This window comes from Syngnathus scovelli, chromosome 2 (genome assembly GCF_024217435.2).
Source record: "Syngnathus scovelli strain Florida chromosome 2, RoL_Ssco_1.2, whole genome shotgun sequence".
Classification (NCBI taxonomy): Eukaryota; Metazoa; Chordata; class Actinopteri; order Syngnathiformes; family Syngnathidae; genus Syngnathus; species Syngnathus scovelli.
The window spans coordinates 12,944,519-12,971,355 of NC_090848.1; the positions used below are offsets into that span (position 1 = coordinate 12,944,519).

Here is a 26,837-nt window from a genome sequence, read left to right on the forward strand (position 1 = left end):
GTCTAATTTCTCTCCCATCGCATGAACGCCCAACAGACTCCTGACTCCTCTTAGCCCAATTCCTCTGAAGCATAGTCCAAAAATATTCACCCAAGTCATCTTTATTTACATCGTAATAAGCCAGGTCAGTTCTGGTCACACTTCCCCGCATCAGTCTGGTGAAAGTATCTGCAGGATCAGCTGTTGTTTTACTTTCATTGGCCCTGTGGTGAAGATTTTTTTACCTGGCTGGCCCACATCGTTTTAATTAGCTGTTTTATTTGTGCCGCAACGCATTCTCGGATTTAATATTACCGACGCATTCCGAGTACACCGTATGATCTCATAATCTACGTACGTGTGTATCTATTTTCAATGAGCCTTTAAATCTTTTAGCTTCCAAGAGATGCTCAAGTAGCTTGGGTAATATAGTGCCACTAATTGCTTAATCGTCTCATTATCTTTTTAATGATCTTGACAAAGCCTGAAGAGGAATTTTGTCTTTGTGCAGCCATAACAGCAAAACCACAACCTGGCTGGACCCGCGACTCGCCAAGAAGGCCAAGGCGCCTGAGAAATGTGAAGAAGGAGGTGAGACATAATTTGACGCATTGAGTTGCTCGGTATTGCCAATAAAATGTATTTTTTTTAGAGATGATCCAATCCAATCCACAGATTTTTTTGTAGAGGTGTCAAATTAATAGATTAATTGACAAGTAAACGATTATTTATTTTAATAATCGAGTAATTAGTAATAGTAGTTTCAAAGCATTGTGTAACCCAAAATTGTAGTATTTATTCTCTGTATTTGATCCAATCCAATCCACTGAATTGTCAAATTAATCGATTAATTGACAAGTAATCGATTATCCAATGAATCGACAACTATTTTCACAATTGAGTAATCGTTTCGAGCTAGTACAAATCTTCTGATTTCAGCCTCTCAACAGTTTTTAGTCTCTGATTTCTGTTGTCCATGAAAGCGGAGTGATTATCGTTTATGTTGCACCAAAATAAGACGTTTGCAAACGACACTAGTAGCTCGCAATCAACTTAATGGGCTCCTCGTAGCTCCAAAACTCTGCAAGTTGGGGAACTTGGTACTTGCTTACTCTTACTTTCATCCAATTGGGCAAATTAGACAAAACCATCATTTAACAACTTCTCCGGACTCTCAGTGTAGCCGATGCCGATTTTCTTCCCTGATAAATTGGCAACACTGCGGAGTTAGCAAATAAAGAGTGGAACCAGCATTTCCTTCCTGGGTGTAGTATCTGCTCCCTCTAAAGGCTTGTGGAGTAAACGCAGAGCGCTCATCAGTGCCGCCATCTTAACACAAAAGCAATTCCTCCAAGGATTCTTTTGCATCACAGAAGCGGGAACTTGAGATGACGCTCACGTACACACCTCCCGAAACAAAGACCATTATTTTTCTAGCTGTAACAATTGCGCCCTTCCCTCTGCTCTCACCTGTCATTTGAAAGTGCGGAAAATAAAACAAGCAATCTATCCTCAAGGTGAAAAGATTTTAAAAGCACCCATGAAGTTCTCACTCTTGTTTTGCTTCCCTCTAGAGTTGCCCTACGGCTGGGAGAGAATTGAGGACCCCCAGTATGGCACCTACTACGTAGAGTGAGTAAACATCTCCTGTATTAGAAGCATCCAAAAGGGAAGTTGAAAATGCGGGTGTTAGAGGAGGTGACGTAATATGTGCTTGTTGAGTCATAGTGAATGGACTCCGTGAGCGGCTTCGATTTATGGCACTTATTTAGCAGCAGAGGCAAAGGTGCAGATGAGTCCGATGCGGATGACGCGGCCTATGCTCCCAATTTCCCACAGCCCCTCAAAGCAGGAAAATACAACAAACAATTCAAGTGTTGGGGGCCCTGCGTGGGAAACAAAGGGGAGATTCTTTTCTGATCAAGACTACAAATCAATGTTTCATTTTGCTTCCCATTACTGCGGACAAAGAAGCGTAGGGGGAGGATCAAGGCCTCTGTTTATGCAAGAGGGTCAACGAGAGGCTGTGTTGCGTCTCCCATGTCTCTGCCTCTTTGTCTGTCCGGGTGATCATGACATCTCATGATTTTCCAAACATGAGTTGCACTGATGAGGGAGTATGAATAGATAGCAAAGTGGAGTCCTTCACTTGGAGAGTTGCACGTGCGGGAAAAGCATGTGACCTGTTTCATTTCATTTGCTGACACACATTACGGGCTCCATCATGTTGGTTGTTGTTATTGCGAAACACGAGGATGGTTAGTTTTGCTTTGCAATATTTCACAGCCATATCAACCAGAAGACTCAATTTGAGAATCCAGTCCTTGAAGCAAAGAGGAAGGCAAGCGTCGAGACGCCCTCTGCAACATCCTCAACAACGGCCACGCCCTCAGGTGAAAAACACAGCACAAACACCCTTGATTGCACCGAGCAGTGGAATGATGGCATTTCTCTTCTGTAGCATCACTGACTGACTGCCCTTTGCGCATCTCGTCCCTCCCGCTGAGATGTGTTAGGAGTTGACAGGCTGCTTATAAACAGCTGCCCTCTGAAGCAATGATAGTCAATTTGCATAATGGAGCCGAGCTGCACTGGGCGACGGAACTCATTTTGGCAGACAGATATTAAATTCTGAGGGCTCTGGAGTCTCTTTGAAAGCAGAACCAGAGCAGTTAAAAGTAACTTGTGAAACCCGTATTGCATTTTTTTGATCAGTTCATCATTTCCTGCCTTAACTGAACGCTGCCGTGTTTTGTTATGCAAGCGAGGGATAATATTTAATGTTTTCTGCGCAAATGAAAGACAAGGATATTAGTATTCTAGTAGCCGCTGTATTTTCCAGCAGCCGAGCATCTCTGTGGTCTGTAGATGAAACGGCTTTTATTTATGTGCTGCCAACCTCTGCTTCAATACACAATCTCCACCTCCATGCCCTTTGTTAATGAGAACGAATAATAACCAGCGAGCTCGTGGACGAGCGTGAAGTGGCTTCTAAACAGTGTTCTGACAGGACAGCCAATCTGACCTATCAGACAAAACGGCGAGCGAGCACGACAGCGCCGCCCTCCATCCTAATTACGGCCCTGACAATCCTGTCTGACATTTTATATAATTACTTCACCCCCTGAGATGTCAGACTGTCCCACGGTGGCCCACGGCTTAATTACCACCATGTAAACATGAATTGCATGTACCGTGCACACCCCACCACCCTTTAGTGTTGTTTAATTCACAAACTATTCATTCAAACTGATTTATTGAAGGAAGTTGGTTTGTCAACAGGTCAGTTCATTTGAACTCACGCACGCTAGCCAGAAGCGGAACTGTGACGTGCTGTTATGTATAAATCTTTGGCAAAGGACATCGTTCATTCGTAGTATGCAAATAAATCAGGGACGAGTCTGCCCCGAGTGTTTCTAACCGTGCACGTCATCGGCATCTGCTTCTCCATGCAAGCAAACGACAAATGTTTATTCAAGCCAAATGAAAACAAACACACGCACCATTATCTTGGACTACACGTAAATTAATGTGAAGAGATGCGTGTACATGCATATTATTATACATATTATTTATCACTATTATCATTACTATTATATCACTATATAACTTATTATATCACTATTGTTTATGTCCTAACACAGGGATTGTCAACTGGTGGTCCGCGGCCCTCTAGTGCTCTATAGCGGTATTGCAAGTGGTCCGTGAAATTGGAAATGGAAAATAATTTTAACTTTTTTTTACATAAAATTTATGCATTATTTAGGTTTGATTTATTTCCAAGCTAATTTTGTGAATCGTTTACTCATCCGATGTATGTCAAACGTCGCTGAGATTCCCAAAAGAGACATACCGTTGCAAATAAATAGCCTGTATAGTTTCAGCCTCCTGAAATAATATTCCAGGTTGCTTCTTTGTCATAATGGCGGTCTCTTGGACAAAACCAGTTGAAAACCCCTGTCCTAATATAACATGACATGCTGTCATCTATGATAGTGTATGTGTCGCATGAATGCATACAGATGGCACGTTTTAAGCTTTTCACTTTCTTCACATCACACGAACATTGACACATCCACACAAGCATATGCGACACATTAACAGCTTTTAGGAGATTTGTGAACTCGCAAGAGGCAAATCTTCATTCACAATTTCTGTAAATGACATTTTTTCTACCTGCGACAGAGGAGCCTGCTCTCGGAGTGCGACGCTTCACACGAGACCCATCTCAGCTGCAGGGGTCCGTCTATCAAACCGCACTTCGAAAAAGCCCCCAGGGCTTCGGCTTCACTATTATCGGAGGCGACCGTCCAGATGAGTTTCTCCAGGTCAAAAATGTCCTTCCTGATGGGCCTGCTGCACACGACAAGAAAATTGCCTCTGGTATGGGTCCCTTTACGTTACTTTGGTACCTCTGTGGACATGTCAAAGAGGCTGAAGGATAGATGAAGAAAGAAACAAGACTCTTTCAATTGCTAACCTAGTTTTCATTTTTTTGGTACACGTATGTACTGTATGTGCAAGATATTTTAGTTTTGACAATGCATGATCTGATACAAAGGTAATTGAGGAAATATAGATATTCCTTTTCTGGCAGCTTTCATCCAATCTTTGAAATATGTTGAAAGGTAATTTCTCTTCTGAACAAAATTGCTTTGGATTATATCGAAAACATTCTACTTGAGTAGGTAGAAGTACATTACCAGCCAAATATTTGGAAACACCTCCAAATTGAAATGCTCGATAAACACGTTAAGAGGTCAAGAAATTAAAGCTATTATTTTTGACCATGCACAGCTTTGAACTGGAAGTCAAAACATAAAGCATCATAATTCTTACACAGAAAATACCGAGATGTGCAACGCTGTTATCTCAGCAAAATGAGCCTTCTTGAAAACTCTAACTACATTAAAAAACATTCTGTTTACCAAATGACTGATTTTATCCGAGCCAAGATTCTCTTAGCACAGTTAAATGCTTTACCAAGGCATCTTTTTTGTTAATGGTCCATTAAATGCATCAGCATTTACATTCCTAATGCAGCTTTATGTACCCTGAGCACATAAACATGCAAGGGCTCTCTCTTTCCGTGGTGGAGCGCAGGGGCTGTAGAACTTGCTCCGATAAGGAAAATCTGATCTGTGTTTGTCAGGGGAGTGTATTGATTGTGTGGGAAGGTTGAGACAAGCGTATCGGTCAGCATTTAAAATGGGCTCTCCAGACCTATTCTGTGAGCTATTCATCAGCCAAGCTCCTTTTACAACCAGGCGCATGTGATTGTGATCTCTTTTCGAACCTTCTCACCATTTCTCTCAAATAAATCGAAACATGCTTGATTGTGCTCTTCCAGGTGACGTGATTGTTGACATCAATCGGACATGTGTGCTGGGGAAGACGCATGCTGACGTGGTGCAGATGTTCCAATCCATCCCCATCAACCAGTATGTGGACATGGTCCTGTGCCGTGGTTACCCGCTGCCTGAGGATTCTGGCAGCGGCGAGGACGTGTCCAAGGACTCTTCTCCGGCCGCTTCCAAACCTCACGACCCGCAACCCGTCGGAACCCTCCCCAGGCAGACTGCTGCGGTACCGCCCATGACTAACGGAGGACGTCACCAACACCACCATTCGCACCATCACCACCATCACCCTCCTCATGTCCACAACCAGGAGTGTGCAGATGCCACCTTGCTTCAACCTGAGCTCATCAGCGTGCCTTTATTGAAAGGCCCTGGGGGTTTTGGTTTTGCTATCGCTGACTGCCCCCTGGGCCAAAAGGTGAAGATGATTCTAGACGCGCAGTGGTGTCGCGGTTTGCTGAAGGGTGACGTCATCAAAGAGATTAACAGACAGAACGTGCAGACGCTGAGTCACTCGCAGGTGGTGGACATCCTCAAGGACTTGCCTGTAGGAAGTGAAGTCAACGTGCTGGTGCTCCGAGGAGGTGAGTGACAAAGAAAAACAAATGTGGACACCAACTAAGTTAAGTTTGTTTGTCTTCTCACATCGTCATGAATTACACATAGAGCTCAAGGAAAATGATTCGCAGATTCACAACAGGTTGATTCACGAATGGAGCGATACAATTATATTAAAACGGTCGTTTACATCATGCAGTCCACATTTGGACATATCGTATGATCAATGCTACTTTCCCATTGTGAGCCTTCAGGAAGTACAATATCTTCTCAAAGATGTCCCGATCCGATCATGTAATCAGTAATCCAATCACGTGAATTTCAGCTGAGCGAGGATCAAGGCAAAAAAAAAAAAATGTTTCTTAAAATTGGCCAAGTAACCCAAAGCTGTAAAGATCTTGTCAAATGGAACAGAAATAGCAGAACATTAATTGTGTTTGGAAGAAAAACAATTACCTGTAGAATAAAAAAAATAAAAATAAAATCAGGGTAGGCCAAAAGATTCTTCTAAAATAAATGGCGATGTGTCCAAACGACTTGGCTTCAAACGAGAATTTAACAAGTGTAAATCACTTGGTGACAAGCAAGCTTGTTTCTCACCGGTTGCATTTAACGAGGTATTAAATCAATTGTGATGTTTGTAGATGAGAGAAGTCAACACACGCACCCACCCATAGCCGTGTGGACGGATCATTTTAGCCTGCAGGTGCCTATAAATCACAATGTAAATGTATTGTTTACCATGAGATAAATCAAATGCACTCAAACAATGGAATCCCTCATCCCATATTTAACGTTATTTGGCCCATTCAATCAAATTGGGTCCATTTGTGTCCCCAGGAAATCAAATGTATAAATGCACCCTACAAATAATTTCTCACGTTGACATGTGTTGTGCTTAAAGTAACTTTCTGTTAGCGTAAATGTCACGGCTATAGTTTATGTACTTGATAATTTGATGCTAAAAACTGATGAAGAGTTTTGTCCAAAAACAAGACATAAAAATGGCCGTACAGGTTCATCATTACTTGGAAAATGAGCAGGCGCTTTGAGCTGCACTTATGCGAGTTCGACCCTGAAGTGCCCTCGTAAAGACAGCCACTGATTTGGCCATGCTCCCAACCTACAAAGTTTTTGCCTTGGGAGCATCGTGACTTGATGTTTTGCATCAATGTGTTTCACATTTGACTTGACAATATTATAACTTCCCTTCAGTTGCTTGTTGAATGGTGACACCTTAGTCTGAAGATGTGTTTTTCTTTTCAAACTTTGAGGTATTTTTCATATTTTTCTTCTTCTGTTTCTTTTTGTAAATGTAAATGTTATGGTCCATCCTATTTTTTGGCAGTGTGTGTTCTTTTTTTTTTGGTCTTAACGACATTAAAAGTGGGTCTAGGCTCAGGTCCCGTGATGACAATAGTTGAAAACCACTGCTACAGTATTATGGGCTTTTATTGTGTGGTTGGAGAATACTGCCTTCTACTGGTGGCTTGAAATTGTAGCCCTCCGGCACCTGTCATGGTCACCACGCTTCCAGACAGATGTTCAGAACAACAGTCCTATTGAGTTCAAAATCTATCTGGAAGCTGGCATCCAGTGTCATATCACAATATATGTGTAGCTTGTTAGTTCCGTGATATGCATAGTTGTTTAACAAAATTCAGAATAACAAAATTCCTTCTTCTTAGAAGGCAACCTGGGCTTTGTAGTCATGCAGATTCGCAACCTTTTTGATTCTCGGCTGCTTACACAAAGTCAATAGAAATACAGTATGTATCGTGTCATCACCGAATGTCTTGTCTGCTTCTAGGTCAAACGTCACCTGTGAAATCATTGAAACCTGTAAGTCAAAACACACACACACAAATGTCCACTCCGTAATGATAACACATAAAAATATATTCACTGCAAGCACCGGCCACATTATTCCGCCAGTGCTGAGATTTGCCTAAAAGTATACTGCTTTCTGGCAAACAGCGATTTTAACATGATTGTTTGCTCAGCTGTTGAAGAGCACATGCTTTATTTAACAGCTTGATTCCTGCGATGCGCCTCTGTGCTGCTGCACTCTTAAAATAGCAAGCGGCTGAAGCAGCAACAGGCTCGCTAATACTGCTTTATTGATTCCTGGCGGAATGCATAGCCGCACTTGGCGTGTTGTTAACGCGGCCTGCGCTGTTGACACATTGGCTAATGTGATTCTTCTGTTGCAGTGCACGGCAGCAACATCTCAGCCAGCTCCTCAGCCGACATTTCAGCCTGCCCCTCAACAGACTCCCCACCACACCCACCATCCTCCCGTCGCACAGTTGCAGCGAACCGAGCTAAACAACAGCCCCGAGACGCTGGGTCCTGCTGAGGTGCCCCCTAATCCGCTCTCCAACGTCATCCGCTCATCTTCTCCCAAACCAGATGCTTCGGAGCTGTACATCAAGTCCAAGGCGATGTTGGATAGCCAGCGTAAGTGTGCAATGTTTTCTTCGTTGTGTGAGGATAATTGGAAGCTTAATTTTATTTCCACATTCTAATTAACTTAATAATTGCCACGACAGTAATTGAGTGAATAAACAGTAAATGGGGAAAAGGGTTTGGTAAGATAAACTTTTACGCAATTATTCGATTTATCGATGGTATAATCAATAGAATATTCTATTTAAAAATATATATATATGATTGCGACAGCACTTTTTGTTATTTTGCTTAGAGGACCAAATCAAGTAATTTTCTCCTCGCGTTACTTGGACGACAACCAGCTTCTATTAAAAATAAATATTTTTTTAAATAAAATTAAAAACAGCATTAAAATATCATCCCAAAGAGGTTGCAGTTGTTTAAGCGCCAAGGAAAAGCTTGCGTATGTTATTTTACGGTTTAAATGGGAAATTTGGCTTTCAAACTACCAACCTCAGTCAAATAAAACAACCAATAATTAGTTATGAAGCGCTATGCTTTGTTAGATATGACTGTTTGAAAGGAGTGAGTTTCTATCAGTCTTATTGTCATTCCGAATGAATGCAATTCTTAAGAAAAGTTTTTTCTGCAGCTGCAAACTCCAAGGACCTGGATGTATACATAAAGAGAAACCAAGAGTCAGGCTTCGGCTTCAGGGTCCTTGGAGGGGAGGGGCCGGAGCAGCCGGTAAGTGGAAGTCTCCATTGTCTTATTCCTGGAAATTGAATCTTTCAGTGCATTCAAATGTCGTGTTGTGTCGTCAGGTTTACATCGGTGCCATTGTCCCGCTGGGTGCAGCTGAGAAGGACGGGCGCCTGCGGGCGGGTGATGAGCTGCTTTGTATTGATGGCGTGCCAGTGAAAAGCAAATCGCACAAACAAGTACTGGAACTCATGACCAATGCGGCGCGCAACGGCCAAGTCATGCTAACCGTCCGCAGGAAATTGACACATTCCGGTGAGTCAACTTGCATTGATTGCATCTGCCAAACAGGTAAAATAGCTGCATGATTATTTTGTAATGTTGGGTCGCAGTTTATTTTGTTGTTGTTGGTTCATCTTCCCATTCTGCAATGACTCAATTTGCCATGCCGACCTCGGCCAGCCTTAAATGTCAACCAGTCTTATATCAAACAACCAACCAAATATTTTTTTTTTTGTATTTGAGTTTTTTGGGGGGGTTTTAAGACAAAAGATTTATAGTAATTGATTAGTTGAACGGATGTTTCTAATCACGTGTCTGTGTATATGTCAGACGGCGGCGGCGGCTGGGACGACGAGGGCTGGCAGCAGCCCCTCCAGGTGGCACCGGCTCTGGCCGGCACCTCTCCTACGACGACCCCTCGAGGGGAGCCGCTGAAGGCGGCCTATCCTTCCCGACAGGAGTCCTTTGAAGTCACTCTGCATCGCAAAGACAACGAAGGCTTTGGCTTTGTCATCCTCACCTCAAAGAACAAGCCCCCTCCAGGAGGTCTGACATGCATTATCATTTTTAATGCAAATTCAAAAAAGCAGCAGAGCATGACAAGTGGAGGTTGGCATTGGATGTGACATATGTAGGCGTTCACTTGAGCTCAGGTTATTCCCAGGACCCTAATATATACTATACGTATATGTACATGCATTGCCGTAATATTTTTTTTAAAGTCAAAAGAGTAAATAATTGGTCAAGTAAAGATCAATTTAATTTTGTATATATTGATTAGATTTTATTTTATATTTGTCATCATTTTGATTTGTGATAAATGCCAAAGCGTAAATGAAACATTCAGTTATTACGATATAGAAAATATGACCTGAATAAAGACGCATTATTTTGGGCCAATAAAATAAAAAACAGCTTTTAAGAGACGCCAATAGTCTTGGAATAGAAATGTAAATAGTCTCACAATTATGATACAAGTTGTCTTCCTCCACCATGATAGTCACGTGTTTGCATATTTGTGTGTTTCAGTAATACCTCACAAGATCGGCCGCATCATTGAAGGCAGCCCCACTGACCGTTTGGGCCAGATGAAAGTGGGCGACCGAATCTCTGCTGTGAACGGTCAGTCCATCATGGCGCTGTCACACAACGACATTGTCCAGCTCATCAAGGAAGCCGGCACTTCGGTTACCCTCACTGTTGTCCCTGAAGACGGTGGGTTGGCATGTTTTTAATCGCACTATTACGAGGCTGTGATCCTCCTGCGTGTCATTTTGAGTGTGGCCTTTGCTCATACAGACAGCATGCCTCCGTCCACCACCAACTCAGCCATGCAGAGTCCATCGGTGCATCCGAGAGCTGTCGGCCAGCAGCCTCCCAGCTATGCAGACGGGTACAGGTAAGACTGGAGGGGGATTGTAGACAAATGAATAATACGTCCAATCTTCTTAGTGCTGCTAGTGATTTGTGGCTCACACACAGCAAGATAGAAAATCCCCTTCCGCCTCTGCTTGAATGGTGGCACATATCAGGAAAAAAAAGATTACAGAGCAGTCAGGCTCCGTTTTATGCTGCACTTTTTAATCCTCCAAGCAGCAGTTCCTCACCTGCTCAGCATTCCAATTCTACCCATTAAGCGCCTCTGCAGTGCCATTGATGATATAAGCAGTTTGTGAGCACAGAAACGTTACAGCAACAAGCTCCACTGAATTGTCAAAACGGTTCCACTGTTTGAAGGTGTCGGAACAACTTTGTCACCCTATTATACAGGTGTAGTGAATAAACTGGCCAGAAGGTTTTGTAACCATAAAATTAGAACTGGTTTTTGTGTTTTTATTCCATAAGGAGGAATTCAGATGGTTTCTAAAGTGGGGTTGTTGTGACCCCTAGTGGCAGTTTATGGTATTGAAAGTTATACACCAGCGTTATTAATAAAAAATAATAAGCAAATCGCCATGCTTGAGGTGTTAGGGGGGGAAAAAAATCTGGAAAGAATATTGCGTATGAATTCAGATGAATCTTGAGGCAGCTCATTGTAGAAGAACAGTCATGTGACATATAAATACAACCAAAAAATAAGAGACCGACCTTATTCCTTCAGTTTCCTGTTCATTCTAAATGACTAGCACAACTAAACGATTTGTTTGGACCAATATATCAAAGGGTTCTTGATAATAACCAAAGTCACTTCACAAGCTTCAAGTGTTTATTGTTTTTTATTTTTCTGTCACAGGAATGGTGACATGGGAACACTCAACACGGCAGGCCTCAAGCAGGTGAGTCTGCATTTGTAATTTTTGGGGGACTCTTTCTCCTCTTTATTTGGTTGCTCAGCTGTTGAGATGCTGTTTGTTATATTCCGAATTTCTAGCTTTGCTTTGAATTGATTTTTCTTCAAAAGGACTGTTTTGTGGTGGAGCTGGATCGTAGCCAGAGGGGTTTCGGCTTCAGTCTGAGGGGAGGTAAAGAGTACAACATGGGCTTGTTTATCCTGCGCCTGGCTGAGGACGGGCCTGCAATTAAAGATGGAAGGATACATGTGAGTTTTTGCCATTTGGATAAAAATAAATAGACCCTCCGAAGTCTCTCATGAAAAAAAAAAAAACCATAAATCTGCTTGGTAGGTTGGCGATCAAATCGTCGAGATCAACGGTGAGGCCACTCAGGGCATCACTCACACTCGAGCCATTGAGCTGATCCAAGCGGGAGGCAATAAAGTTCATCTGTTGCTGCGACCTGGCCAGGGTTTGGTTCCCGATCACAGTGAGTGACGTACATAGCGTGGATCTCAAGTGTTGGATATTGGCCGTACGCTTCTTCTTCTCATGCATGCGTTACAAGCTTTCTCTCTCTCTCGCCTCTTATATCTTGAGCTCGCAAGCACTCTCACGCGCCGATATCTGACTTGCCTTCTCTGTTTTTTTTTTCCATTGGCACGGCTGTCTGTCTGTTTCTATTTGTCTCTTCCTCCTATAGGTCTGAGCTCTTCTTCCACCCTGTGCTTCTACATGAAACCAGAGCATCACTAAAGGCCTCACTGCTTTTCTTGGTCTGTCCCTAAATAACCGCGGTAAAACCTTGTGCTCCTCTCCCTTCTTCCCGAGTGATCCATCTGCTGCCAGATTTAAGTGTTGCTCTCTGCGCCTTCCTCTCGCCCGCCGTCCAATAAATAGAGCGGTTGCATGTGACAGCACATGTAAACAGGTTCTGAACTTGGATGGCGAAACCAAAGCAGTGAGTCCTAGAAGAACAAACAGACCTGCAGGAGTTAGGAAGTTGTTATGTTGGATGCCACTGAACACACGCCTCTCTCTGAGGTGGGGGGAAAAAAAACCTCTTGACAAGGCAAGAGGGTTTTTTTTTTTAGTGTGGTGTTATTATTTTATTTTTATAAAAGCAAACCTTGGTCAGCAAGGGTGTGTTCAATGGTATGCCTTTGCTGCAAAAGGAGGAATTTTCATGATTTGCTGCGCCTGGAAATTGAGCACATTTCATTTCTAGCAACAATTTGTTTTCTGTTTGCTCTGTGCTCAGAAGCAAAATCATAGTGACCAAAGCAGCCTATTGGTCAAGATTAGTATGTTGCAACACAGGATTTAGTTTTACTAAGCGATCATGCAGTAAGCCCAGCGCTTTTTGTTTTTATCATGACAATATTGCACCTCTGACGCATGAACGTTATTTTCCCTTCAATGTGAAAAATACCCCAGTCAAGGATGTGTTTGATTTTCTGCTCATAAATTGCCTCAAGTTACCCCCTTGTTTCCTAGGTTCAAATGAGAACGTAACCATTCCAACCTCAAGCTTGCCCAAACATTCCGTAAGTGACGGGCAGTTATCATCTCCGACCTCTCCATCCTCTGTCTCCATCTCGACCCCGGAAGCGTCCCCATCCTCACCCCCGGTAACCATCTTCGATGAGTTCTCCAGAACAGAGCTACGGTCAGTCGGCTCGCCTGCCGCCGGGAGGGAGCACGCGCGTCAAGCTAACAGATCAAGAGGACAGCAGGTTTCCACCAAGCGTACCACCAGTCCCGCCACCCACACCAGGAAAACAACCCGGGGTGACTCCAAGGCTACCAGTCCCAAGAGAGCCACTGAAAGCACGGCAGACCCTGCCAACAGCTCCCGGAGCCCCAGAAAAGCAGAGCGGGGATCCTCGGAGGACGTGATCAGGGATCGAAAGCATGAAGGAAAGAGAGACCACCGCTCCTCTAGCCCAAAGAAGAGCTCCAAGAGGGATCATGACGCTGGCGTGCCTTTAAAGAACCAGGAGGAGCCGCAAAGCCCACGCCGCCCAGCGGGCCAGCAACCGCCCGGAGAAGGGCGAAGGTACAAGGACGACGACGCTGCTCATGGGCAGGAGAGGGCCGCTACGGAAAGTGATCGCCACAAGAAGGGCAAAAAGGCCGAACACGAGACGGTGGCCCAAAAGTCGCACGTGCACAGGGAGGAGCGGTCAGGATCAGGTGGTGATACGCTGAACCGCAGGAGTGCAAAAGAGAAGGAGAGTAGGTCGCACAGGTTACCTGAAGATGGGAGTAAAAAGGACCCCAGGGGGTCCAGCAGTAGCATCCAGGACCCTGGCTGCAACGGGACCTCCACCAACAAGAAGCCTCCCATCACACCGGGTCCCTGGAAGGTTCCCAGTCCTAGCAAGATCCAGTCCCAGGTGGAGACAACATAGAGAGCAGCCAGTCAGTCACGGACGATGATTTCTTTGCACCCAGTTTGCCAGGCCTGACGTGTGTTCCCACATGCATGCTGGAATCCGCTTTTGAATCCTTTTTTTTTTTTTTTTTTGCTAGTCATAACAGACTCCGGTTTGAAAGAAACTTTAGCATTTCCCTGTTCACTGTGAGACTTGGATGAAGGATCTGATTTTGTCACTGTGAAGGTTGAAGAGCGCAATCTTGTACTGGTTGATTCTGCGTCGCTTGTGGATGTATTTCTGGTATTGGGATGAGTCATTTGCTGTTTTTCATTGATGAGCTGACTGCTTTCATACGCATGTGAGGTTTTGACTCTCACCATCTTATCAACGTGTTGACGGCTTTTTCGATGAAGCTTTTGAACACACAACAGACCGGATACTTGTGCATATCGTGTTTGTTTCATCTGTGTTAATAATAATGTAATTTATTGAAATTGTAACTGTCGGTAGACACATGCTAAGTCATTTCACTTGTCAGGTCTTAAAGGTAGGAAGAGAATGTGTCGATAACTTACGGTTTCAAACTACAAGCGTATGAGAAGGGGAAAAAAAAACGGCTTTGGCAATGAGACGAATGTAAACTAGTGAAATCTGCCTGCATTTGTTTATGTTGCCTGTGCTCACAGTGGATATATCGGCACAGATAACACACACAAAGGGAAAACGTGGTGTTGAAATTGTCGATGAACAGGTTCAGCCCTGAAGGTTTTACAACCGCATGAACTGCACAATCTATACATTCTATTTCTATGATTCGGTGATCCCTATGGGTCGACTTAGCAGCTCTGTGTTTAAGGTCTTGTGACTATTGTGTGTTTGCAAGCTTTTTCATGTCGCTGTAGCATTGACTCAATTTACTGAGCATTACTTATCAAAGTGTTTATGACATACTCACACAGATTTTAGATGAATGGTATTAACAGAACTTGATTGTAAAAAAAAAAGTGAGAGCTCTGATTTTCTTTCTTAAACAATGCTTATATATGGATATCACCAAAAATATGGCCACAAAAGCATTTAAATGTTTTCTTTGTTCACCTTACATTTTATTTGCCATAAAATTACTCCCATCATAATTTCTTGAGTCAAAAAAAGGGTTTATTAATCAATTTCTTAAGAATTAAAATCAATTATATACACAATTGTTTTTAGAGATGCTCATTCAAATTCGAACATATCAATGTATCGTCAAAAAGTATTTATTATCACAGAATTAGGGACTTGAAACTTTTCAGTAAGGTGTGAATGATTCAACATTGACTTTTTTTAGATTGACTCGAGTGGGAGTAGAAAAATGACACATAGTTTATCATAGGAAGTCCATAAGTGGCCGATATAGTTAAAATAGTCTTCATTGGTATGAATTCGAATCTGCACTGATGTTGCTGCTCTTGAGCACTGTATTGTCTGATAGCTCGCACATTTGAATTCTCATGCTTGTTTTTGTCATGTGAAGCATCGGACTGCCTTTCGAAGGATGTACAGAACAACCTGTTTGTAGCATCACTTGCAATTTTTTTGTCCTCTCGTTTGTTGATATGATGGAGCCCTGTACTGTTTACCGTGCATTCCATTACCATGTATGAGACTGTGGCCTTGTATCGCTCAAACACATATACGAAATCTAAACTTTCAACGTCACAGTTAGTTGTAAATGTTTTTAAATTGTACAGCACCTGTATAAATATTTGCCTTCATGCAGAAAAAACTATCATCTGTAAATTGTTTCATTATTTTTCTAAGGGAACTGACATAAAAATATAAAATTGGTGAAAATAAATAATCTTGCATTCTGATCATGCACTGATGAATAAAGGTTTACTGAATAAACATGCACGTGTTTGTTGCTGTGTTAATGTGGTACTAAACGTTCAGGCATGACATATTTTCATATAGGATAAAAAAAGCTTTATTTTGTAAACAAAATACTAAATATAATACCCCATGATCATGACTATCTGCCCTAAAAGTACAATGCAGTTCATTTACTGTACACTTAACTATATCTTATGAATTGTTCTATTCAATAATTTCTATGTTTGGATGGTATGAAACTGTTTTTATTATGAATTAACCGTTAATTATTTAATAGTTAGGCAGGGCGTGCTGTTTCAAGCTTAATGACGTCAGAAAAAGTGAATCAAGCTTAATGACGTCAGAAAATGCGAACGTGAGTGTACGCACGCAGGCAGTACAAGAACTTCATCTCCCATGGTGCCTTTCGACCTCAACATACGACGCGTGCGCAAAGATAAGAAAACTGTACCTTTAAACCGCACCGTGCGTACGTGCAGAGTGGGATCGGCAAACGCTTTATGTCATGTCGTGTCAAACGCTTTAAAAATGGCAACATTAGCGGACTCATTATACATAAGAATAGAAGAAAATAAAACGATAGCTCCATTGCGCGAAGAGAAGAGAAGCAAGAAGAGGGACCTATTCGACAAGAGACGTGCAAAGGAACAAGACCAAAAGGTGAATCTCCATCCTCAGGAGCGCCGTGGCCCCAAGTGGCACCAGCTGCACGGCCATCCTCTCAACTTGAGCGCGGGTGAGCATGGCCATAGCAGCCATCATCAGCATCATCATCAGCATCATTTCGTCAAGAAGAACCTGCCTCCTCCTCCTCCTTCTCTATATCCTGCTTTGCCAAGGAAGGCACCTGAGCATCATCCTAAGCAAGGACGTTCGTCTTGCCAACCAACTAGCCTCTTCACTTTCACACTTGCAAAACAATCAGAGTGCAAAGTTTCAACGAGGGACGGTCACTTGAAGGTGAAGATTAAGAAAGAAAACACCTTAGCAAAGGTGGGACTTGCAGAAATAAAGAGCAATACAGGTAGGAGTTTTGTATGTTTACCAAATGCTTTCGGGTGAAGGTCCCACACGTCTATTGGAGTTTGTCAACATTTATTTGTAGGATTGGAGGGTACCCATCAAGTTTCTGGGATGTCGGTCTTTCTAAATTTTGAAAATTTGAGATTAGTAACTGGCAGCCCCCCCCCCCCCCCCCCCCCCAATAAAAAAACTATTATTAATATTAATTATTTAATTAAAAGTGTGGTGATTTATTTTGCGAAAGCATATTCCTGCACCTGCATCTCTTGACTTCACCCTGTTCCTGTCTGGGCAGAGTCCAAGTGCCACAAAGTCAATGTGACATCTCTGACACTGGAGAACTCCATCCGAAAGAAGAAGAAAAAGAGGCACCGTGAGGAGGAGCGCAGTGGCAAAAAGGTACCACAGATGAGCAACAAATCTGTTCAAACAATATGCGCGGAGTCGGGACTGGGCTCATTTCACTCCGATCCGGCCTCATGTGGCAACTTCAAGCAAGAACATCATGACCAGCCAGGCAGAGACCCTCCAAACCATTCTCTCACCCCCTTTCTATCTCATCAAGACCAATACATCCGCAGGTCCTTCCTGCAAACAGGCTCCTACGGTCGCTTTATGCACGAGGAAAGGCAAGCCAACGGCGGCGCGTTGGTTCTGCACGCTTACGCCGACGAGCTGGCCTGCCTCAGTCCAGCTCAGATGGAGTGCTTCTCCCAGGAATTCCTTCAGTTGGCCTTTGCTGAGAAGCAAAGCGGCGCTGCCTCGTACGCCTTAGCGGTGGTGCACGGTGCGGCCGCCTTCCTACCGGATTTCCTCGACTACTTTGCCTTTAACTTCCCCAACACACCGGTCAAAATGGAGATGCTGGGCAAGAAAGACATTGAAACGACCACAATTGACAACTTTCGCTCTCAGGTATGTCAAAATCTAAGCGACAGTAGTGCTTTGTACTTTCTGAGAATACATTTTTACATGCAGAAGAGACTGTCGCATTCATTTCTTTCTCAGGTCAAACGTACATACAGTTGCGGAACTTACCGGGCCGGACCCATGAGGCAAATCAGCTTGGTGGGAGCCGTAGACGAGGAAGTGGGAGACTATTTCCCAGAATTCCTTGACATGTTGGAGGAATCGCCATTACTAAAGGTTCCGTTATTTCACATAATCTACATTGGACAGTAATGGCTAAATATGAGTCCTTTTGTTTTGATACACCGTGTCGACAACTTGTATTGTGAAGTGAATGTTTTGACCTGATATATTAAAATAGAGACAAGGTTTCAATTTCCAAGGCAAAATTGATGCACAGATGTTGGCTACTACATTTATTGGCAACATCTGTGGCTTAGATGACCCTTCCGTGGGGAAGCCTCTCCAGTCTGAAGCTGGACTGCCGCTCACAGAGTGACGACGGGCCCATAATGTGGGTCAGACCCGGAGAACAAATGGTGCCAACTGCCGACGGATCCAATTCAACTTTGAAACGTCGCAGGTAAACTTCTCAATGTTCAACGTGGAACTTGATGGTGCTAGCAAGACTTGAATGTAGCCTCACTTTTGTCATGTCTCATCCCCAGCCGTGTTACTATGTGTCTAGGTTGTCATGGTTTCTGTCTTCCTGTGTACTCGCCCCTCCCTTCCTGTGTCAACTCACAAACTATGCACTAATCACAGTCACCTTCCTCTCGTTACTTGTCTCGTATTTAAGTCCTGTCTGCGTGTCACTCGCTTTTGGATCATTGTTGTCGTGCTGTCTTGCTGTCGTCATGTCCTGCTGTCTTCTTGTTTCACGTCCTGGTCAGTCAAGTTATTGTTTAAGTCATGTCAGTTTGTCTTTTGAGTTCCCTTCAGTGAACCCTGGTCCAAGCTGCATTTGGTCACCCTGCTCCATCCGCTCCGTGACAACTTTACTCCTTTGCAAAAGCCTCCTAGTTAGTGTTCTTGTGGACAACTTGAACGATGGCTTGTTTTCATGCAGGTCCATGAATGAGATCAAAAATTTGCACTACCTGCCGAGAGCGAGCGAACCCAGAGAGGTTCTGTTTGAGGATCGCACCAAGGCCCATGCTGACCACGTGGGCCAGAGCTCAGACTGGCAAAGTACTGCTGCTGTGGGAGTGCTGAAAGCTGTGCACTTTGGTGAAAGGTGGGAAGGAACCTTTTGGTCACAATAAGTGCTTGATCGTGTGTAGGACTTTTTTATTAAAATGGATCTCTTCCCCTCCAGGAATAATCGCCCTCGTGTCACCAAAGATGTTGTGTGTTTCCATGCGGGTGACTTCAATGAAGTTGTGAAACAACTGCAGCTGGATCTGTTCGAGCCTCCGGTTTCTCAGGTAGTCTTGTCTTCATGATGGATTCACCGTATCGACCATGCGCTTTTAGGGTCCACTCGTCTAATCGGGTGAAATGTTTACAGTGTGTTCAGTGGTTGGATGATGCCAAGCTCAACCAGTTGAGAAGAGAAGGCATCCGTTACATCCGCTCCCAGCTCTGCGACGACGACATTTATTTCATTCCACGGAACGTCATCCACCAGTTCAAAACGGTGTCGGCGGTCTGCAGCCTGGCCTGGCACATCCGCCTCAAACATTACCAGAAGGACGAGAAGGCCAAAGAGCAGCTGAGACCCAGCGATCTTAGCTCCTTTTCAGGCCACATCTCGTCCAACCTGGCCAAGTTTGCCACCCCCGTTGTCCGACCACAAGGTGGGTTTCCCAAGACTGAAGAACGGGTCTCAAAGCCAGCCACACCCTCGAAAAAGCCTCCTCTGCCGCCGCTAAAGTTAGTCGAATCCTCTTGCTTACCTCACCGTGTAAGACAATTTCCACTTTGACTTGGTATCGGTCCATTGGGATTACTTTAGATGAGACGATCTTCCACTGATCGACACTCTATACTTCAAATCAAATATATGAGGGCAGTTTTGAGCATTTTAATATATTTGATTTGATTGTGGGCAACACGGTGTTGTAGTACAGAACAGGTCGTCGGCCTTCCCGTGTGGCATTTTCATGTTTGCCACGTCTGTGTTTTCTCCTGGTACTTTCTACTGGTGCGTGTTTGAAATTAGACGCAGCTTAATTGACAACTATAAACTGTCCATAGATGTGAAGACGCTTGTGTTTGGATTTTACAATGAATCGTAAGGGTTTTTTTTCATTTTGAGATGGATGTATTTATAATTATTTATTTTACACTAGCGCTTGAATTTTTTTGGGGACGTTTTATACTTTTGACCCATCTCTTTAATATTTAATTTGTCTATTGATTGTTCTAAATAAATGTAAATTTTATACCATCTAGTCAGTGGAAATTGTTACTTCATTTTAGTGTCGAGCAGTTTGTCTTCTGCGCACGTGTGGAGCCGCCATGTTGGCGTCAAAGCTTTCTAAGTGCTTCTTCACGCTCTTGGCTGCTACTTGTGCAAGTTGGAACCCCTCAGCTCATCAGAAATGCCCCAAGTACAATCTCAGAGTTTCCGCACTTAAAAGATTTATTGAAGATATTTGGTGCTCCAAAATGCAACCCCTGTAGAGTTAAAACAAAGAAAGAAGAGAACTGTGGCCTCACGAATCCACAAAAAAGGAAAAACAAATCCGCTGGTGCTGAGGCATAAACAGTACATTTGCATCAAGTTATTAACAAGGAATGTCCTGATCCTTTTGAGATAAAATCTTAGAAAAGTGAATTTCAACAAATGTCCACTAGGTGGCTCAAAGAGCCCATTAATGAAAGAACACGTCACTGGAGGACTTTACTTGGGGAGATGAAAGTCCTCCTTTTCGAACCAGCTTTGTGGATAATTTCTGGGTCCTTTTGGCTTTCCTATCCTGTTACCAGATCCTGTGAAAAGCGCAATAAAACACAAATGGTTTTGCATTGAAATGAATCGAACAGATTGGTTTGATGATTAAGAAGATGGTCTGGGGTTACCAAATTTGAACAGTGAGGTTACGACTCCTTTTGGAGATGATGGCAGTTGACATGGAGTTGCTGGATTTACTGAGAATAGGATGGGATTAGTATACATATATTTTTTTAGATATTTTAGTCCGTCACTGAAGACGTTTTTGCGTATGCATTACTCACTTCTCTGCTTGTCTCTGAACAATTTCCGAATCTGAAGGGGTGAAAAGCATACATGTTTAATTTTCAATTTTCTTTTTTTATTTGTGAATGTCATACCCTTCTGTGGGGTGAGTTGTTCTCATTGCTTCTTTCTGATTTATCTCCTGGCGTCACGTTATCGGCAAACAAGGCCTTTTGCTTCACCTCCCATCCTCCGACTTGTGCTGAAAAGTGAGAAGCAGCGGCAACAACATTGACAGGTTTTCCAACCGTGTGCATGAAGAGGCAGTTCTCTGCTGTGCCGTCACTTTAAAGGCCCAAGATACTCACCACTTCCTCCTTCAGCAACAGGAGGAGTGTGCGACAGCCGTGCCGGAGTCAGTGACTCTAGAAGAAACAAACGAAACCTATTCCTGATGGGCATTTATACCAACCCATACTGCTTGTTACATCTTTACTTTCATGGACCTTTACACCAATCTTACCTGTCAAATGCATTTTTGCTCTCAGACTCTACAAGTAAAAGAGAGGAATAGATGTTTAGTGTTGTCAATATGCAAGACGGCAAGGACACGTGACACTTACTTTGCTTCTCATCCACGGCTTTGTTTCTCGCGCCAATGAATCGCCGAGCATGTTAGAAACACCTGACCACTCTGAGGATGTGCCAATTCTGTTCACGTTTGTCGCTCGTGTGACCTCTAGCTGAATGGTGACAGGAACTGCATGACACAGGAGAATTTCAGCATTTATAGTTGCACAATATACTGTGATGATATGATCATTATGTTATGCTTATAATGTTCTGGCTAGTCAGTGTAAAGACAATGATTGGCGATACTGTTAGAAAAGACACCTTGATGACAAGCCAGCTCATAGGATTCTGGAGTTCTATTTGGAAGTGATGGTACAGGCGTCACGGGACTGTCTAGGGATGCAGAACAGTGTTTATTTTGGACGTGTATTAGACTTTCAGACGATGATTCCATATCTTATATCTTTATATTTATATTCATAAGATATTCTATCTTATTCATGTCACCTCGTGCAGCCTCAGTAACTCCGTTTGGTGGAATAGTGACAGTTGGCCTTCCTGAGGAGTTTGAAGGTTCTGAAGACACTAGCAAAAAAGAAAAGCAGGTCTTTTTGGTGAGACTTAAATTGTGGATAAGAGCAAATAGTGTAAAGATGGATGGAGATGTACGGCCAGCTGATATCAACCTGTGTCAGCAGCTAGTTGGTAGGACTCTGGGGTTCGTTCGGGCAATGGTGGAGGTATGTCGACATCGGCATGAGCTTCAATTGGGAAAGGGGGGGAAAAGCAGTTACAACTGTTAACAGTGAAATATGTTTCTTCGATGTTTATATCTTTGGAATAAATCCATAGGAACTGACTGGCAAAAGTTGAGTCAGCAGACTGCAGGGTGCGGTCATTCAGGGACGACGAAGTGCTGTCGATCGAACAGCTTGTCCATCGCTTGCTGAAAGGTGCTGCATGGTCAGACAGAGGTGTATCAAAGTAGGGGTCTTCCACCATCAGACAGATGGCGGCTGCTGCTGTGGGTGAGCCTTGAAGTTTCGTTGATGGAATGTCGTCATCCAGTGGTTTGTCCTCCACCGCAGCTATTTCTCGGCTAGTGTGGACGTCTTTCGGTGAAGTTCTAGGTGCCTCCTCACTGTTAGTTAGGAATCCAGGGAGTGGTTGTGGTTGGTCTGGGTGATTATTCCAATCTGTAGAAAGACCTCCTGGACTTGGAGTGAGCGTTGTCTGTTTCATTTCCTCTGCACAGATGCTAAGGAGTTGCTCTTGACTTCCAACATCTTGCTCCCCTGTAGACACTCCCATTGTTACCTTGGTTGTTTGACAGGAAAATACGATTCAGAAATCCATTTTTTTCAAGTTATCTCTTGTGAGGGTTGTGTTATTTGTCCATCACCTCATATTTGCTGCTCTGTTTATCCGTGGACTGCAGGTATCTCTCAAACAGCAACCTGATGATGCTGTAGACTAATTCATATTGTTCCTGAGGTGGAGCAACATAAGAAATGTGAATTTATAAAAAAATATGTTTGGTAGATGCTATTGCAGATGAAAGGAAGAAAAAAAAAACAGAAGCTACCTTGGTTTGAACAACAGATGGCCTTTGGGTTCTCATGCTATGAACTAAGTCACATATACTAAAATCTGGAGTGATCATCTAAAAGAATAACAATCAAACAAAAATATCAATCTTTAATAATTCACTAAAAATGTCTCGGAGGCATTTCTTACCCCATTCTTGAGAAGATTCCAAGTATAATCAATCACGCAAAGGACTCCTGTTCGACCACATCCAGCACTGAAACCACAGCAGCCACGAGGACGTTAAGAAAACTCAACTTGTGACACTCAACCTCATAGATTTGTAACATGTTTGATATATCAAAAATTGAACCACCAAATTCCAGAATAGCAAATCTTGAAAATTTTATCGGAGTTTATTGCCTTGAAATATTTACTTCAATCAAGTTTTTGTTTGTTCTTATTGTTGTTTTACGTTGACAGTGCAGGGATAGCTTCTAGTGCTTGGTTTTGTTCAGGTTAAAGATGCTCAAAATAAATTTGTGTCTTGATTAAACAGGAAAAACAGAGTTGGTTATTGGTTTCCTGTATATAAGAAATAGGAGGGTCTTCACTTCTGGGGGGGGGGGGGGGGGGGTAGGACATGCTTTGTAAGAACGAAACTGACACTGCAACAATGTGAACACCGCAATACACGATCTGTAAAGAAAATCTTTCAACTAAAAAGAAAATTATGTTTTGTTTTGTTTTGTTTGACACAGTTCATTCAGAATGCTTATTTTTGGGGTCGCATTCGTGTCAAACTATAATGCCAAATACAAATAGCATTAAATGAAGCAATCTTAATTGTGTAAATGAATGAACGTGTGAATTGAAAGAACATATCGTATTTTGATTATTATGCATGGGTTATTCTGATTCTTTATGATTTTAATTTGAATATATTTTAATGATTTTATTATTCTGCTCTCTTTTTGTTTGGTTGCTTGTATTTTTCAATTTAAAATAGGAAGTTGTGCAAAAACTGTATGCGGCATGACAAAAATAATGGCCTGCGTGGCGTGAATGTGTGGACTATATTAGAATTGTGACAGTGTAAATTAAATGTAATATGTAGGAATATTGGGAGGACATAAAAGTGGGCAGAATAAAAATAAGAATATAGAATCACCTTTCTTTCTAACCCTTTCAACATCCACACAATAATAATAATAATAATATTGAAAATACATTGGATTTTTTTAATGGTGAAAAAGATTACCTGCAGTGTATGCACATTGGGATGTCATCATGGGACTGATAGGTGCGCATCTCCTCCAACATGTCCAAAATGGAAGGTATAAAATCTGGCACCCCATGGTCTGGCCACTTAACATAGTGCAACTGTTTCAATGTTCTGCGACACTGGACAAAGTTAAGCCACGGAAGACAGCAAACAATTATTCGGAACATGGCACCAATATTAAAAAAAAAAAAAGGTAAAAGGTAAATTGAGATGATGAGGAATCTAGTGTTCGTTTGTTCTGACAATTGTATATCGTCACTTACATTGTCATATGTCAATCCTAATGTCCTTGTCAGATAAGCTCCTTTGTCTTCCTCACAATCCTATATAAAAAATAAGATATCGCCCACAGTTTTACTCCTCACCTTTGGCCCCCAAAAAATTAAAACAAGATTTTTGAGGGGTTGGGCAAAGTCATCAGAGAAAGAATACTCACACATTCCATGATGAAGGGCCCACATATAAATGATTTCTTCTCCTTATGTGGCCAATAACGCTCACACTTTTTCTGCAAAGAACAGAAAATATTTATAGTAAGTCAACCCCAAAATTGTATATACAATAATAAGTAGTATGTCCCATCTCTGGTCTAAACACAGTATTTTGTGGAATATGAATTAAGCTGCAAAATTCATGAATATTTGATCTATCTCAGGTGGTGCACATTTTGTCACTTGCTGTCGACTGAAAAAGTGGTAAAATGGCCGGCGGTGGATTTTGCCCGTTTTATTTAAATTGCTTCAACTAAACTTCCACTAGTTGGGCTGCCCAGAGCATTGTATTATAAATCAAATTTGGGGTTTGACTTCCCCTTTAAGTTAAATAGAAAGAAAAAAAAAGAGACACATGTTCATATCTTTTATTACCTTTCCCATCTCAAATTCTTGGCAGGCCATTACTATCACCTAAAGAAAGCAAAAACAGAAAAGAAAGTGGTGGAGGTTAAAGGTCACGTATTTTTAACAAATCCACCAGGAAAGATGAGGCAAAATCATCATTAGTTATTTCCTCATTTATCAGTCAGTGTGTTAGTTACAGTAGTTCTGTAGTCAGTCACTTAGTTAATTAGCAAAGTAATAAATAAAAAATCCTCCAAAATTTTGACAATTGTTATGGCCAAGAATGCTGTCAACAATAGAAAACTGTAAGCCAGATGACAATGGTAGGAATTGTATAAAGCTGATCATTACTGGAGATAAAAGAAATCAGTATTTTTGCTGTGTCCACAGAAGTGTCTCGTACTTTGACGTCATACTCCCAAAGCATCCTGAAGAAATCCAGCACTGTGTGATGGAGTGGACCCTGAGCAGCGATGTAAGCCTTGCCGCCTGTCACTCCCTGCACGCAAAACACACTCAAGTCATATCAAGGTCACATCTTATAGAAAATATGAACACTTTGCTCTGACTGATATTTGGTTCACCTTGATAAAACTGGCATTAATGTAGTCAGTGTCATCTTGAGAGGTGGTCATCGTGAGCTTCACTCTGCTGTGGTCAACTATGACAGATGTCCAGTTATGTTAAACTATGGTGACTTTGCTCACTTACGATTGATCTGTGTCCAGGATGTATGAATAAGTAAGGTTTAAGTCATAGTTTTAAGTTTTGATTCAGTGAGGGAAGATAATATGATTTATTTGATTGTTATTTACTTGAATGAAGCTTACATGGAAGTATGTCCTTGTATCGGTTCTTCTTGATGTTTTGCTGCATTTCAGCTGATTCGCTGGGGTAAGTCTTGTCATCGCGATACTTAATTGACTGGTTTCTCAACTTCTGCAAAGAAAAAAATCAAAAGCGTAAAACGGTGAATTGTCTAACTTCAACAAACCTGGTGTGACGTACTGACTGTTCTTGTTGGGTTTTGTTCTGTATTTGGTAGGAACACAATTGTGGACTGTGTATGCTGTGAATCACCCACACATGATAGGAATATCTGACTCATTTTACTACTAAACGAACGTGGAAATTGGAGTAGTGGAAGATGTGGCAGTGTGCCATCTTGTGCCTTTGGCATGTGACTTGTTGTCATGGCAGCAGGTCGGCAATGAAAATGTATGTTGATTTGATATCTACAAAACGTTTTATATTGTTTGCTCTCACTCTGTGCTACTGTTCCATTCTGATACAGATGCAGACCGCGTCATCAACAGTTTCACCGTGACTGCCACTCTTTGCAAAGCTACTTAGTGGTCTAGCTTCCTTACGTTCATGTTCTGTCATTGAGCAGCATGGAGGAAGCAGTGTTTTTTTTTTTTTTTTATACAATACAATAGTTAGCCTAAAGTCACTTGTAGTATCTTACACTGCCTCGAAAAAAATAGCCTTCACTTTTGCAAATTTGCTCTATGCCAAATTGGAAGATTGTATTATAACACTTGACTCACCACAAACTCTTTGTCCTCGCTGTCTCGTTTCTCCAATTTGTCCAATAAGTTCCTCACTATGCAGGCCTGCTGCTGTTCCATGACTACGTGCTCTTGGTCCATAACGGTCTTAGGTCACCTTTCATGTTAGGGTGCTGAACCGCAAGTCTGAGCAGCACACAAAGGCCTGCTGTCACTGCTTCTGACGTTAAGGAACTAGGGTGAAA

At 42.5% G+C, this 26,837-nt stretch overlaps 3 protein-coding genes across 6 annotated transcripts in view; 2 read left to right on the top strand and 1 right to left on the bottom strand.

Moving 5' to 3' along the window:
- LOC125989152 (membrane-associated guanylate kinase, WW and PDZ domain-containing protein 3) overlaps positions 1-15,816 on the top strand; it is a 55,125-nt gene extending 39,309 nt beyond the window's left edge. For 2 of the 3 annotated variants that reach the window (XM_049755208.2, XM_049755209.2), the window contains 16 exons: positions 491-570; positions 1,554-1,611; positions 2,266-2,372; positions 4,165-4,362; positions 5,330-5,923; positions 7,708-7,739; positions 8,111-8,357; positions 8,941-9,035; positions 9,113-9,305; positions 9,603-9,818; positions 10,302-10,487; positions 10,572-10,671; positions 11,506-11,548; positions 11,674-11,811; positions 11,897-12,035; positions 13,043-15,816. In XM_049755208.2, coding sequence (XP_049611165.1) covers positions 491-570; positions 1,554-1,611; positions 2,266-2,372; positions 4,165-4,362; positions 5,330-5,923; positions 7,708-7,739; positions 8,111-8,357; positions 8,941-9,035; positions 9,113-9,305; positions 9,603-9,818; positions 10,302-10,487; positions 10,572-10,671; positions 11,506-11,548; positions 11,674-11,811; positions 11,897-12,035; positions 13,043-13,959 — 3,343 coding nt within the window. In that variant the 3' untranslated portion in view covers positions 13,960-15,816. Of the gene's footprint in view, positions 1-490; positions 571-1,553; positions 1,612-2,265; positions 2,373-4,164; positions 4,363-5,329; positions 5,924-7,707; positions 7,740-8,110; positions 8,358-8,940; positions 9,036-9,112; positions 9,306-9,602; positions 9,819-10,301; positions 10,488-10,571; positions 10,672-11,505; positions 11,549-11,673; positions 11,812-11,896; positions 12,036-12,248; positions 12,322-13,042 lie in introns of all 3 variants that reach the window. The other variant, XM_049755210.2, reaches the window with a different exon arrangement.
- A 415-nt stretch (positions 15,817-16,231) lies between these two features.
- LOC125989153 (lysine-specific demethylase 9) lies at positions 16,232-20,123 on the top strand. Its single transcript, XM_049755211.2, has 7 exons — positions 16,232-16,825; positions 17,120-17,739; positions 17,833-17,970; positions 18,174-18,316; positions 18,803-18,970; positions 19,052-19,160; positions 19,244-20,123. Exons 1-7 carry the CDS (start codon positions 16,330-16,332, stop codon positions 19,658-19,660), a joined length of 2,091 nt encoding a protein of 696 aa, XP_049611168.1. The 5' UTR covers positions 16,232-16,329; the 3' UTR covers positions 19,661-20,123.
- Positions 20,124-20,299: 176 nt separating this feature from the next.
- On the bottom strand, positions 20,300-26,837 carry LOC125989154 (tyrosine-protein phosphatase non-receptor type 12). Of its 2 annotated transcripts, none has more exons than XM_049755213.1 (22): positions 26,632-26,837; positions 25,912-26,020; positions 25,666-25,742; positions 25,485-25,580; positions 25,109-25,147; positions 24,679-24,750; positions 24,506-24,565; positions 24,219-24,361; positions 23,168-23,234; positions 23,016-23,093; positions 22,833-22,919; positions 22,291-22,747; positions 22,117-22,191; positions 21,938-22,006; positions 21,752-21,823; positions 21,481-21,617; positions 21,381-21,408; positions 21,226-21,282; positions 21,013-21,119; positions 20,917-20,947; positions 20,761-20,829; positions 20,300-20,670 (listed from the first exon to the last, which is right to left on the bottom strand). In XM_049755213.1, exons 1-22 carry the CDS (start codon positions 26,731-26,733, stop codon positions 20,582-20,584), a joined length of 2,121 nt encoding a protein of 706 aa, XP_049611170.1. In that variant the 5' UTR covers positions 26,734-26,837; the 3' UTR covers positions 20,300-20,581. The 2 variants fall into 2 exon arrangements, with proteins under 2 accessions (XP_049611170.1, XP_049611169.1); XM_049755212.1 differs by having other exon boundaries at positions 21,938-22,015.